The sequence below is a fragment of the Lethenteron reissneri genome, chromosome 14 (assembly GCF_015708825.2).
Source record: "Lethenteron reissneri isolate LAM-NWPU_2019-01 chromosome 14, ASM1570882v1, whole genome shotgun sequence".
NCBI classification, from domain to species: domain Eukaryota; kingdom Metazoa; phylum Chordata; class Hyperoartia; order Petromyzontiformes; family Petromyzontidae; genus Lethenteron; species Lethenteron reissneri.
Genome location: NC_083792.1, coordinates 906,788 through 920,173, shown reverse-complemented (window position 1 = coordinate 920,173; position 13,386 = coordinate 906,788). Strand labels below are relative to the sequence as shown.

General features: G+C 52.7%; 1 protein-coding gene across 1 annotated transcript in view; it reads left to right on the top strand.

Annotated features, from left to right (window-relative positions):
* The first annotated feature begins 949 nt into the window (after positions 1–949).
* Positions 950–13,386, top strand: part of LOC133342214 (EGF-containing fibulin-like extracellular matrix protein 2) — a 37,986-nt gene continuing 25,549 nt past the window's right edge. The window contains exons 1-5 of the mRNA XM_061551214.1: positions 950–1,173; positions 2,793–2,841; positions 4,646–5,293; positions 11,006–11,131; positions 12,529–12,645. Of these exons, the coding sequence (XP_061407198.1) occupies positions 1,078–1,173; positions 2,793–2,841; positions 4,646–5,293; positions 11,006–11,131; positions 12,529–12,645 (1,036 nt within the window). The 5' untranslated portion in view covers positions 950–1,077. The remainder of the gene's footprint in view (positions 1,174–2,792; positions 2,842–4,645; positions 5,294–11,005; positions 11,132–12,528; positions 12,646–13,386) is intronic.

The following is a 13,386-nucleotide window of genomic DNA, read 5'->3' as shown; positions in this document are numbered from 1 at the left end:
CCCTCCTGCGTGCCGTGCCCCTTTTGGGAACTGACTTCTTATTCTGGACGCCTCTACGAATGAATGCGCCGGAGAGTCACTTTGGAACACCCAACAAGATCACATACCCTTGCGGAGTCCGGCGAATGCCGATGCTACCGGCGAGGTGTAGGCGGTAGTGGTCTGTGACGCGTACATGCCTCCGGCCACACAAATGCTTGTACCGTTATACAGTACCGCGCTCCCTTCGACGCCCCCCATCCTCATCTCGCCCACGCGGTCTGCGGTGGGTCGTCTGGGCCTGGTGGGAGGCCGACATGCTCCTCCACTGTCATCAGGCAGAGTCTGTTTCTACAGGTCCTCAATGCTACTGCGGACGAGGGCGTCACGATGCAGTCCGTAACGACATGAGCACACGGCTCCACGTTGCCTGCCGATACGATGATGATGAGCGGTGAGTGTGGAATAAAAGCAATGGAGCCGTTCCTTATCTGTCTCCGCGTGTTGATTGAGGAGAGTGCCCGCTGCAGTACGATACTGTGCGACAGCTTACGAGCTAGCGTTGATCAGTGAGGTGACAGCTGAGGGGAGGTTGTGGAGTGAGGGAAGGGGTAAGGGCAGGGTGTGGAGTGAGGAGAGGGAGTGGAGTGAGGAGAGTGAGAGGAGTGAGGGGAAGGAGTGGAGTGAGGAGAGTGAGATGAATGAGGAGAGGGAGTGGAGTGAGGGAGGGAGTGGAGTGAGGAGAGAGTGCGAAGTGAGAGGAGTGAGGGGAGGGAGTGGAGTGAGATGAGTGAGGAGAGGGAGTGGAGGAGGATTGTGGGGAGGGAGGGGAAAAGGGCTAAAGAGAGGGTGTCGAGTGAGAGGAGTGGCCGAGAGAAGGGTGCGGGATTGAGGGGAGTGAGTGAGTGGATGGTGCAGTGCGATGGGAGGTAGCGAGGGGAGGGTCGTGTCGCCCTCCCGGCGCGCCACGCGCTGCTTGCTGTCTGCTGAGCGGAGCAGGGAGCAGGGCGCAGTTCACAGTCGTCCCGCGAGGAGGAGGTGCAGCAGAGTCCCGGTCGGAGTCCCGCGCCTCGCAACTCCCCGAGCTCCCGAGTCGAGATGGGCACCGCGCTCCACCCTCTCGCCGCGCTCGCCGCGCTCTGCGCGCTGCTGGGCTCCACTGTCTCTCAGCCAAGCCACGAGGCACCACCGCAGGTAGGAGGCCTGCGTGGCACCGCAGGTAGGGGGGCGCGTGGCATCACCACAGGTAGGGGTCCGCTGGTCGTGCAGTGCGAGTTGATGACCTGGCACATCAACTCGCACAGCAGAATTTCCGTTTACAGTAATTGTAACCTTTGCATTCACATGGCGTTGCTGGATTCCCACGGTTTCAGTTGGGTACACGGCGGAAGAGGCGAACACGATGCCATGATTATTAATTGTCATTTATCATCGCCACCCTTTGATCGATCGTCATCAGCTGTTGCCCGACTCCTGAAACTCGCCGCCACGACGTGTGGATTACAAACGTAGTCACAACAAAATAGAGATCGCAAACAGGGAAGGGGCCCAGAGAAGCGTGGGTAGATGCATCGCACCCGTGGGCTTACATCAAGCGGCGATGTGGAACACGGGGATTTAGAGAGCACACGCAGGTTCATGACATCATCCATGGCTCAGGCGGGATGATGGATCACGGTCAAGAATAGTGATGGAGTGGCAGCGAAGGAACGGAACGCGCCGGAGAGGGCGTTGAGCGTGGAGACGGAGCGATTGAATCAGTTCACCTGCAGGTGGATCGTTGTTGTATCGTTAGATGGCGAGAAGTGGTGGCGGCTTGGGGAGGCCTTCATCCAGAAGTGGATTGAACATAGCTGATGATGATTCTCAGTGACGAATCGTTGTAAATGTCGCGAGGTGTGCAGTTGTTGCCTCGTGAATACCACGGCTTGTATTCTTGTAAACGATATTCACACGGGGAGATGTTACGTGTCACGTTTTGTAATAGACCGTGGTTCACCCCCCCCCCCCCACCTATTCACGATGCCGTGCTGGGGATGAAGGCTCGGCGAGCGATCATCGATGTGGCAGAATGCGATTTTTTAAACTCGTCAACTGGAACGTTGCAAAGTTTAAATCCCAGTCGGGGGTCCAAGCGGCCAGTTTGCGCCTGTGGGGGGGGGGGGGGGGGGGGTTTCTACGGAGAAAAGTGACTCCCCACCCGAGGAATTTGGAATTTCCTCCACTGGCTCTGGGCCTCCAGCATGGATGAGCACCGACTCTTCGCGTCTAACAGGGCAGAAAGCTCGACACGCTCATCAGTCACACCGTGGCCTCGAAGGGGAAACCAAAACAAATATAAAGCAGGCGATGTTTCAGGCAATGGCCCTTCTTCTCGTCTGTGTAGCGCGTGAATGGAATGGTCAGAGAATGGAGAAGAGGTGGAGACTGCACTTTTACACAACGGGGCCTGAGTTACATTTCAGCCAATGTTTCCTGATGAACAGTTTTTCAACTGGCCTTGGCATAGTAAAACGCTTAGCTCAATGAATAACGGGCTACCCCCTTCAATAACTATCGAACAGTATTCCTAAGTAAATAGACTCGTTTACATTAAACTAAAATACAATTATAAAATGTTCCCGCCACACTGCATTTTGGTGTGTCCGTTGCAGTGAGGTCAATGGAAATACCATTCGCACAATCTACCGAGCGAAGCGTTCGCCTTGTGAGCAGCACTCGTGCGTGTGCACGGGTACAGCACGCGGTGCTCTTGCTTTGTGCGTGCGCGTGTGGGACACCGCTAACTCTACGCGTGTGCATCGCGTGCACAGGACTGCTCCGAGGGCTACGAGTGGGAGGACGCGACGAGTGAATGCAGAGGTACCCCCCTCTCCGCCAGCCGGTGCCATACATCACACTTCACGGGGCTGTGTGAATGTTATAACAGTGCCAGTGTAGAGGTTTTGCGCACACACGTACTCGGATGTCGGTGAATTAGATGGCACTGTCATCGTTGTTGAAGTGACACGGGCCTGGTAACTACATGATGCGGTGAGAAAGAAGTGACTTGATTTTATATCAGTCATCTTGGTTTCGTTATCAGCCTGTCCATGAAACTCAACACGAGACTGCGATCTTGCAGACTGTCGAGGTTGCTGAACGCTGTGCATAGAGAACAGCATCAATCCATAGGCACTGAATATGTACCGAGTCTGAACTTGGCTCAGATGTCTTATTTGCGGGTTTCAATGTGCGCGTGTGTTTTGTGGTGCAGTGGATATCGCACTGCATGCGTTACAGAACCCGGTGCCCCGAGTTCGATTTTCGGCCATGGCCAACATCGGTAACAAATACCTGAACCGTTCCTGGGACTCCCCTATGTCGACTCAGCCTTAAATTAGTACTGTACCTGGTTTGTTGTACGTTAAATGTCAGCACTGGGGAAATAAAGGGGACTGGGGAATGGCACTGGCTACATCGCCACCTTGTGCGCCATGTTGGCCTTCAAAGGTGCTTGCTAATTGCACTGCCCCAACAGCCTACCCAGGCTACACGAGGGATCTTTGTTGTGTTTCCATGTGCATGCGTTTTGTCTCCATCTGTTTTGTGCGTGCATGTGTGTGTCCGTGTGCTTTTGTGTACTCTCTTCACGTGTGTGCTTGTTTGTGACGTCACCGCCCCTTAGTGGCGAACGGCGGATGTGAGTGCACACATTCGCGTATCTGCTTGTGCGGGTTGTGTAGAATCCGCCTTCACAATTCTGTAAAGGTAGGTCGTGGCCTAATACAAGAAACTCATTCGCAATTTCTATAAATGAACAGAAGTAATATATATCAAACTGTGTCCCACAATGCAATGTCATTTCAACGTCTAAATGCCATCGCAACTCAATAAGCTTAACAAAGCTGACTTATCACTGAAAATAAGTAGCAAAACATTGTTCAGTAAACTTCAATAATTCTATCTTAATTCTATATCAACAGTAATGAACTCAACATAAAACACGTGCTACATTTATACAACCGACTATATAAAATCCTGGGTTAAGTTTCCAATCAGTAAATAAAACAACTCCAATAGTAAAACCAATGGCAAAAATTTTACAATTTATAATCATACGACGGCACGGCCTTGCGAGGAATCGGAGTCACCAGACTGGAAGCGGAAATGTGCGAGGCTTCAGACCAGACTTAAACATTCCGCCAAATGCAAGAAATGTGTTGGGAGGGCTTTCCAACGGCCTGCTTCCGTCACATTTCCCTTGCGCCGTCTGAACGACGGTGCAAGGGAAACGTTGCCGCAAATTGCCAACGTGTCCCATGCCCCTGCAGGGTTATTGGCGAATGTGTCGAGTTTTTTTGTTATTCGTGCCCCGACTATTTACATCAATATTTTTTCAGTGCCTTAGATGCCAAGCAGTCATTCGTGTTTGTTCGTCGACCAATGTATACGCCGTATCTCTAGCGATGGCCATGTGGGTGCATGTGTATATTTTCACGAGTTAACCCACGGCTTTTTTTTTGCAACTCAGCTCGCCCCATTTCAACCTCCCCCCAACATGGCCCCATTGATTTGTTTTCCAACGAGGCAGAAATCACACGTGAGCCAGCCCCAAAAGCCATCCCCGAGGGAGCCACGCGCGCCGGTTCACTCCTGCGTCACGCTGTGTGCTCGCTCCTTACAGATGTGGACGAGTGCACCGGCATTCCAGATGCATGCCGCGGCGACATGATGTGCGTCAACCACTTCGGGGGCTACATGTGCCTGCCGCGATCGGCGCTCGTCATCACGGGTGGTGTGCAGCCCGGCGGCATGCAGCTCGGCGGCACGGACCTGAGCGGGCCTCAATCTGGGCTTCCAGGCCAGGGTGGGCCTGAGCTGGGCACTGGGCAGGACACTGAAATTGGCACTCGAGGCCCAGCCACATCGGGGTTGGATGGACGACGACCGGGTGGACCTAGGCCGGGCGGGTCTAGACACGGTGAGCCCAGTCCTGGTGGATCCAGGCCTGGTGGACCTCGGCAAGGAGAACTGAGGCCAGGCGTACCGAGAACCGCTGTGCCGAGGCCAAGTGAACCTAGACGGGATGGACCTAGACCTGGAGGGACTATAATCGCAGAACCAAGGCCAGGGAGACCAAGATCAGGTGACGCTAGGCAAGGAGGCAGTAGGCCCGATGTTACTGGGCAAGACTTTGAGCAGGACAACGACTTCTCTGACCAAGGGCATCGACCGCAGCCTCCAGACGTGAACATTCCAGCAGAAACTCCACTTCCCCCGCCCACTTCTCGCTGTCAACTTGGCTACAAGTTGTCCGAAGGATTCTGCATAGGTAAGTTGTCCTAACGTTTTCTCACTCAAAATTGCTGGACCAGGGTGGCCCTGGGGCCACCCTGGTCTCAATGAATGGCGTGGTCTACACGTGATCAGGCGTAGCGAGTAGTCATCCCAGCCAGTCACCACCAACTACTAAAAAAACCAGAATCAGTACCTGGTTGAATGATATTTTGGAACTTAATTCTGCATATTACGTGACATTTTCAAAGTAAATTTATTTGATTTTAACGTAATGCGCACATTTTTTCTACAGGGTACGTATGGTATTTTCCACCTCGTGTTGATAAAAGGCTTTCAGTGGAATTTAGTTATGTCTGTTCATCTTCAGATGGCAATTTCCTGACTCGTGACAGTACTACACGGCTCGCTGTGAAAGTTATCAATGGACTTGTGTGATTTTTTTCGTCTTGTGCCATATAACCGTCTTTAGGCAACGGGTGGTGCATTTTGCACTGTAGGCATGATAATTTAAAGCCCTTTATTTTCTTAAAAGTAAAAATGTTGCATGCAGATGCTCGATCCTCCACCTCTGCTTCCAAAGTGTTGTATTACAGGCAAAGCACCACGACGTTCAACAACAAATAAAAAAAAACGAAATCTGACGTAAAAAAAAATAAGGATATGAAAGCAGAAGTCATCAAATGGTACCCGTCATGCACTTTCACTGCTCAGGCTTTCTCCCCTCTGCCAGATCACACAGCTGCTGCACAGCAGACCCCAAAACTCCCGAGCTTTGCACTGAGAGTCTCCCACCATCTGGTCTAAGGCCTTCTGGTCGCTGGACTCGTGGAGACCTCTCCAATTTCCGTGGCACCAATCGGTCCCTGTCTGTTCACACGTCTCACTGAGCTCAGCCATATTTTTGGATTGTCATTTCTTAAACACAACGGAGTCATATTTTATATCGGACGTCTTTATTGAATATTGTCTTGGCACAGAATTGCCAGTGTCCATCTCTCAGACATATGTGCTCAAATGCCAACAACTTATTGTGGAGCAGCTTGGTTTGCGTCCAGCTCTCGGATTCATACAGTAATACGGACAGTGCTGCTGCGGCTGCCCTCAAATGCCCATTTCTTTATGTCGAAGTGCGTATTCTCAGTCACAGTTCGGCTCGGGCTTGGCTCTGGCTCAAGTGAGCCGGCTCAAAGTTCCGCTTGATTTGAGCCGGCTCTGAGCGCGGTGCCATCCCTCGCTCGTGATGTCCACGAGCGGAGCCTGAGCCAACCCACGGCTGAGCCGCTGGTGCATCTTTGAAAGCAACCGAGCGGCTCAAGTTAGAGCCGCGACTCAGAGCATGGCCCTCACACAAAGTGATGTCCATAGCCCATCGACAACCTGCCCTGCTAAAGCAATGCACCTCCTTCTCACTGCCCCCCCCCCCCCCACCGCATTACAGATGTGTAGGACTCGTACTCGGCTGTCTTTCTGTTCTCTTTATTTTCCGCTCAACAGTCCACCTCCGCCGCGCCACCGCTCTGCGTCTCGGCGCGGCCTCACTCCGCTCCGCGTCTCTCTCTGCAGCGCCACCGCTCTGCGTCTCTCCATGCCCTCACTCCACTCCACGTCGCTCCGCGTCTCTCTCTCTCGCCGCGCCGCGTCTCCTCCGTGTCTCCCTCTCTCTCTCTCTCTAGATCTGTCGACTCCCCTGCTATTCTACACTGCATCCTTCAGATGCATGGCTACCCCTGTTCGCACACTGCGTTCTCGCTATTACTGTCTCTCTATACTCTACTCCATCTGTCGCCGCTAACCCACTCTATCTCTGCTCTACTATCGTCACCGCCTGCTCAGCGATTCCCCCAGGCACCGTCGCTGCAGCTCCATCCAAGACGCCGACCAAGACAAGCCGACCCTCTCTCCGTCACGCTGTGGCTTATATCCCCACACCAATTAATCCCCATTAATTATCTCAACCCCCCGCTTATTACTCGCCCCCTGCCCCCCCAGTCTCACGTGACCTTGTTATTGACGCCAGAGCGACGCAAGCTAATAACCAATTACCCTCTTAGCCAATCGCTGACCTGTGTCCCCCCGGCTACCCCGAACACCTGTCTCAACACTTAACGACCCTCTCACCTAATGCCACAACAACAACCGTGTCCTCAGACACACCCCACTGTACTCTGCTCGCTCGCATAGCAACAGTGGAAGAGAATGCGTGGCGCGCTATAACTCTACAGATGTACTGCCTCATACGAAGTCCGCTGCCACTCTTCCTGCAGGTATTTGCGATCCTAAAACATCCCGTTTCTCAATACCGCTGTTCACTTTGTCTTAGGAAAGCTCAGATTCTCAAGAGTCCAATGTCGGGCCTCAGTGCCTAAGATCGCCCACCCCTCTACGCCTCCAGCCAAAGTCCTCTAGCCAACACATTTGCATCTTGTTGACTGACATGATGGGTTCGGTCACATTTTTACGCACCTTCGATTAGCACGGTTGGCTACGTGTAGTGCGAAAGCAGTTAATACTCACACATAAACCTACAGACTCACATAGAGACCCATAGACTCACACAGACATCCATAGTTTGTTGTCCTTCCCCCCGCACCTCCGATTAGCACAGTTGGCTTTGTGCGGTGCGAAAGAAGTTCAGCATACATACATATGACTCAGCTGTCTGCAGTTCATATTGGTGTACGGTACGAGGCGCCTCCACAGAATCTGCTGAACATCACTGCATTCATTCTGTTTGGGCAGCCTATATGCGGCGGTTCTGTTAACGCTCAGTGCAGGATGCTGAGTGAGCTGGTACAGGGAGCGCTGGGGAGTTGGCAGGGAGCGCTGGCGCTTCGTGCAACTTTGTCTTCATCGCCGTCCCACCAAGCAACAGGGGCCGGTGCCCAGAGCGGTGGTGGTTGGGGGCGGCAGTGGCGCCCCGCAGTTGCGGGCTGTTGACAGGGGCGTGCGGCGCTAGTTGGTATTGGACCTCGGGAACAAACCGGGCCTTGTGAAGTGGGCGCCCATCTCACACACAAGCCCCCCCCGTCCCCGTCCCTCGCTTTTAGCAGGGCGGTTAAATTTACACAAAATAAATAGAGGCGGACAAAAACTGCGGCAGTATAAATAAACATCGATCGCGTGGCGTGCCGCGCCACGAAATGTCCTAATGCACGCTCGACCCCCCTTACCGCGCTGCGGAGTTTGGAGACGCAGCGTGGAAAATCCGTCCACATTCCTCTGTCGCTCGGGGGCCACAGCAGCGCGCGCGTGCACGCAAAGCAACGCACCCTGCCACTCAAAACACAGCGTGGAGAGAGATCCCTTTTATCCTTCACAGATAATTATCAAAGCCAGCAGGGCACCCACGCGATGTGGGTGGCGTGAGCGCAGCCACGCTCGTCCGCCTTGTCCCCTCCGGTTAGCGCATCCCATCGGACGCTCGAACGTTGACTGCGCCGACATTGCGTGAATCCCGGGCCACTTGTCACAGACGCACGTGGCCGGGAAGCGAACCTGGATCGTTGGCAGTGCACAGAGGTGTGGGCGAAGGTCCAGGAAGCAAGGAAGCATTAGTCCGTTGGGGTATCACCATGGGTGGACAACAGACGGCAATGGTCGATGCGTGAAGAGATGAATGGGGCGGGGCGAGTCGAGGGGCTCGCAGGCTCCTCCGTTGGGTCGTCGCACTCCAGCTAGGACTCACTCCCCCCCGCCTCCCTCTCTGCATGCTGCGGGCGTCGGAATGTGAAATTATAAGAGAATTCAACAGGTGGATGCTCAGTCATCCGATTCAAATTGGCATTCTCACTGCACCGTCGAGCCGCCATCAGCGACATCGTGGAGGGACGGCCATTTGATGGGCAGCTCCGCAGTCCATATTCGAAAGCCACTGAAACTGTGCACTTTGAATTTCTTTAGAACCTCTTTGTGTGTTTAGTTTGTCGTTATTCCCCTGCACCTTGGCTACGTCCGGTGCGAAAGAATTTCAACATAATACATATATGCGTAGTAGAGATGCCATACTAACAGAGATGGTGACAAGTCGACGCGCTGAGCTACAGCGATGATTGCGGCTCTTCAGTGATTTTAAGTTCAATCTGATTGTGACCTAATTTTCGTTCCATCTCGAATGCTGCTCCCCTGTGGTACATGTTCTTGGGGTACAGGTGCGTGAACGTGCCGTTCAAAGTCCCAATTCGTATCGTACCATAGATTCCTCATACATTAGGGCGTGTAGGTGTATATGGTAGCTCTGTATGAAAGCAGACATGCACGGACACAAGCAATAGCGCACACATGTACAGTTCGGTGTGCAGACGGGTCGGGCTGCAGGCGGGTCGGGGTGCAGGCGGGTCGGGGTGCAGGTGGGTCGGGGTGCAAGCTGCTTGGGGTGCAGGCGACTCGGGGTGCAGGCGGGTCGGGGTGTAGGCACGTCCATGCTGGCGAAACTCCCACTGCTATGCCTCCGAAATGCGCGAGCACGTAGTGTGTGTGGTTACAGTGGCTGATGTTATTTCAATATTGTCGAAATTAATCAAAGTACATATTTTACACCCTTGGCAGGAAGCAATATGTTCAACAAAAATATTAGCATTTACCAGATTTACAGCATATGCATTGAGCCCCTACCACCCGATTCCTATAAAGAGAGCTGCATTGGCCCAGAATTGGCCCAATGCGGTTCCGTATGCAGACTTTCCATCTGACAAGCGTGGATTTCACAGCTGGGAAACAAATTACCCTTTAAATCCACAGAGACATACAGAGGATCACAGAATTACATCAGCACAATGACAAACACATTCTGTATATACTGACATACAAAGATCCCCTGTATAGGCTCGAACAGGCTGTTTGGGCAAGTTAGCTCGCGCCAATGAAAATTGGATCAGCACACGAGGGGGTGGGGTGGTCAATACCACTCCCGGCCGCCCCAAGTACATACTCATCTTAGGCTGAGTCAACCTAGGGGAAGCCGAGGACCCTTTCAGATAATCATCACTAAATATCGGTCGTGAGCAGAAATCGAACGCAGGTCACGAGGTTCGTAGCGCAGTGCTCTAACCACTACGCCACCACTCCGCATGTACACACATGTACACACACCCTGACTCGCACACATACACACAATAACCGGTCAATTAAACACATCGGGTTGTTAATACTGTCACTGAGAGGAATGGAGAATCTCACCGTTTTAGCTAACTGACCTTCAGGAAAAATTGAGGTTTATAGAGTCACGGATCATCTTAGAAGGGCAAGGGGAGATGGGTAGCGTACAGTGTCAGCTGATTGACTCAGTGGGAAAGATTCCCTCAAGTGCAATTTGTTTTCTCATCGTGTGTTGACATCTGCAGTTGGTCAACCGTAACCGAGTGAACCGTTGGCAATGAATTAGCGAACCACTTCCGATATAGCAGCAAAGGGACCTTTGATCCAAAATCAGAATACAGTATGTATCCGATGAGCTATAAAGCTCTTTGTCACCGACGATCCACACAGGAGAGAGCAGCACTTTCCCACCCACCCGGCTAAAAGGCGGTAACGCTCGACGCGTGACGTGTCAAATCAACATTTTTATCCTGAGTGCTAGAATCTCGACAAACGAATGGCAGAACCAAATATAATCTGATGGAATTTTGCTTCTTAATAAATTACCCAAAAACCCAGCTTAAATCATCACTATCATCATTACTATGAACGATAACACTTCTCTCGCATCCGCTCTCCCTCCCGCTCTCCCGCCCCGCTCTTCCGCCCACAGACGTGGACGAGTGCGAGGTGGACACGCACCGCTGCGCTCCCCCGCTCGTGTGTGCCAACACTCCCGGGAGCTACCGCTGCCAGTGCCTTCCCGGCTTCCGCATGGGCGCCCGGGGCGCGTGCCAGGGTGAGTGGCGCATCGGCAGCCCCCTCCACCATTGCTCACTGCGCAAAACGAGCTCTCGTGGCGGGCGACTCTCGGCTAATGACAGCAGGGCACACGCGTGAGCCTCTTGCGTTGTGTTCCGCAGCACGTGGCTCCCATGGCGGATCTTAAAATCATGCACAGACCACGCACGCCGGCACCAAGCACAGCATGGCCTGGCCCGGCGCGCTCGCCACGCTTGTCGCGGGGGTTCGCGGTTCGAAGTACGCCGGGCCGCGTTAGTTAGTCCAGTGCTCCACAGTGAACTTCAAAGATCTCCCAACGTCGTTCAAATGGAATAGGCGATGGCATGCTGGTGTCATGGTCCATATCCTAAAAGTTCGAAAATGACTCGATAATGGTTACCCTGATCCACCCTCAATGGTCGCCAACCAAACTAACAAGAAGAGACAAACTTTTTTTTCGAATTCGGTAAAAAAAAACCCAGCCTTCAATATTTTAAGAGCTCGCACAACGTGGTGATGAATACGAGACGGTGGGGGTCCCTTAATAAATAACGGTCACGAAGCAGTCCGAAGACAGAGCGGCACACGGCTCTGGAGCCGCAAATTGCCCACCCCTTGGTCTAGGAGTTTGAGAGTGTTGTTCCTCATCTGTAATATCCACATCACCCCCCCCCCCCCCCGTGCAAGTTGCTGTAGCCGTCGGTGTCTGGGGACAACAACCCTTAGCCTAAATGCTTTTGTTTTCACTGCGGACTTTTCCCTTCCTCAAAATACTCTTGCTATGTTTTTGTTTGTCTTGCTGTACGTTTTAAACTTAATGTGTTTAATTGCATGACTGGTTTCTAGCGAACACGTACGCGTGTGTTCGGAGGGTATGCCTTGTGACTCATACGTCACAGAGAAGACGCCTAATGCTGGAATCGGTGGGAGAGATGGATTACTGTATCTCATCTCTCTGTTTGTGCACTCTACTCTTCCTCACAGTCTTCGTCATGAATTAAACCCATGTGTAATGACGACGTAGACGCACTTGTCTTGAGATGGTTTCTTTTATTAAGGAGCCACGTGCTCACACTCGAACAGGCGGAGACCCCACTGCAACAGCCCCGAGTTTCCCGCCCATCTCCCTTTTATACGGTCCAAGGCCACGCCCCCATTCCCGAACTTTCTCCCTGGTTCTAGACGCTCGCTCTACCAGCAGACTCTACCATCCTCTTCCATCACCTGGCCATTCTTCTATTCTTGATGATTCCCACAGCCACCAGTCCATTCGTACTGCAGGCTGACTTCCCTGTAATTACCTCCTGTGGTTACTAGTCCATTCACACTGTCGGTTGACTCCTCTGTCATTACCCAAATCTAATTAATCTTTACACCATTCATCTCCACTTCCCTCTGTTCTTTTCCATACAGATGTGGACGAATGTTTGCGGTCACCCTGCCAGCATCGTTGCATCAACACGGTCGGTTCGTTCGAGTGCCAGTGTCCTGCAGGTTACTCGGTGGCAGTGGGTGGTCGCAACTGTGCTGGTGAGTCCGGCTAGCCCTCAGTTCGTAGACCTACACCCACACCCACAAAGATTCCCCGTATAACATCAACAGACTATTGGGCCAAGTGCTGTTAGCGAGCACCTACAAAGGCCGGCACGGCGCACGAGAGGTTGGGTGGCCAACACAACGCCCGACGGCCATTGTCTCCCAAGTGGCGATATTTTTATGTACCGCACCAGGTACTCGTTTGAGGCTGAGTCGACCTAGGGGAGGCCCAGGATCGGTTCAAATTATTGTCATTGTTGTTGACCGAGAGCGGGAGTCGAACTCAGGTCGCCGGGTTCATAGCGCAGTGTGCTTACCGATACACTACTACTCCCCACACACCCACGCCCACCTGCACACATTCACACTCGCCAACTCAGAAACACGAGCAGACCTGCCCAAGATCAGTCTTCTTCTTGCGTTCGCTATCAAAAGTTGATATCCAAAACTGATCAACGACTCCATCTTCGCCACTTCGTCCAGTTCACTAGGCCCTCTCATTTCAACCATCTGGCCGTTGTAAGGGACGGTCCTCAGCGATGTGGAGAGACGGCTATCTGCTGGGCAATCCCCACAGCCACTTATAGGCGAGGTGGCATACGAAATTTAGGTGGTGCCAAATCATCGTACCAAGATGCTCGTAGCCACACGGTTGAGTCTCGTCCAAGACGGTGTGGATGGCTGGTGTTTACATACACGTGTGACTGATGGGTAGTGGAGATGTATGACCGATCG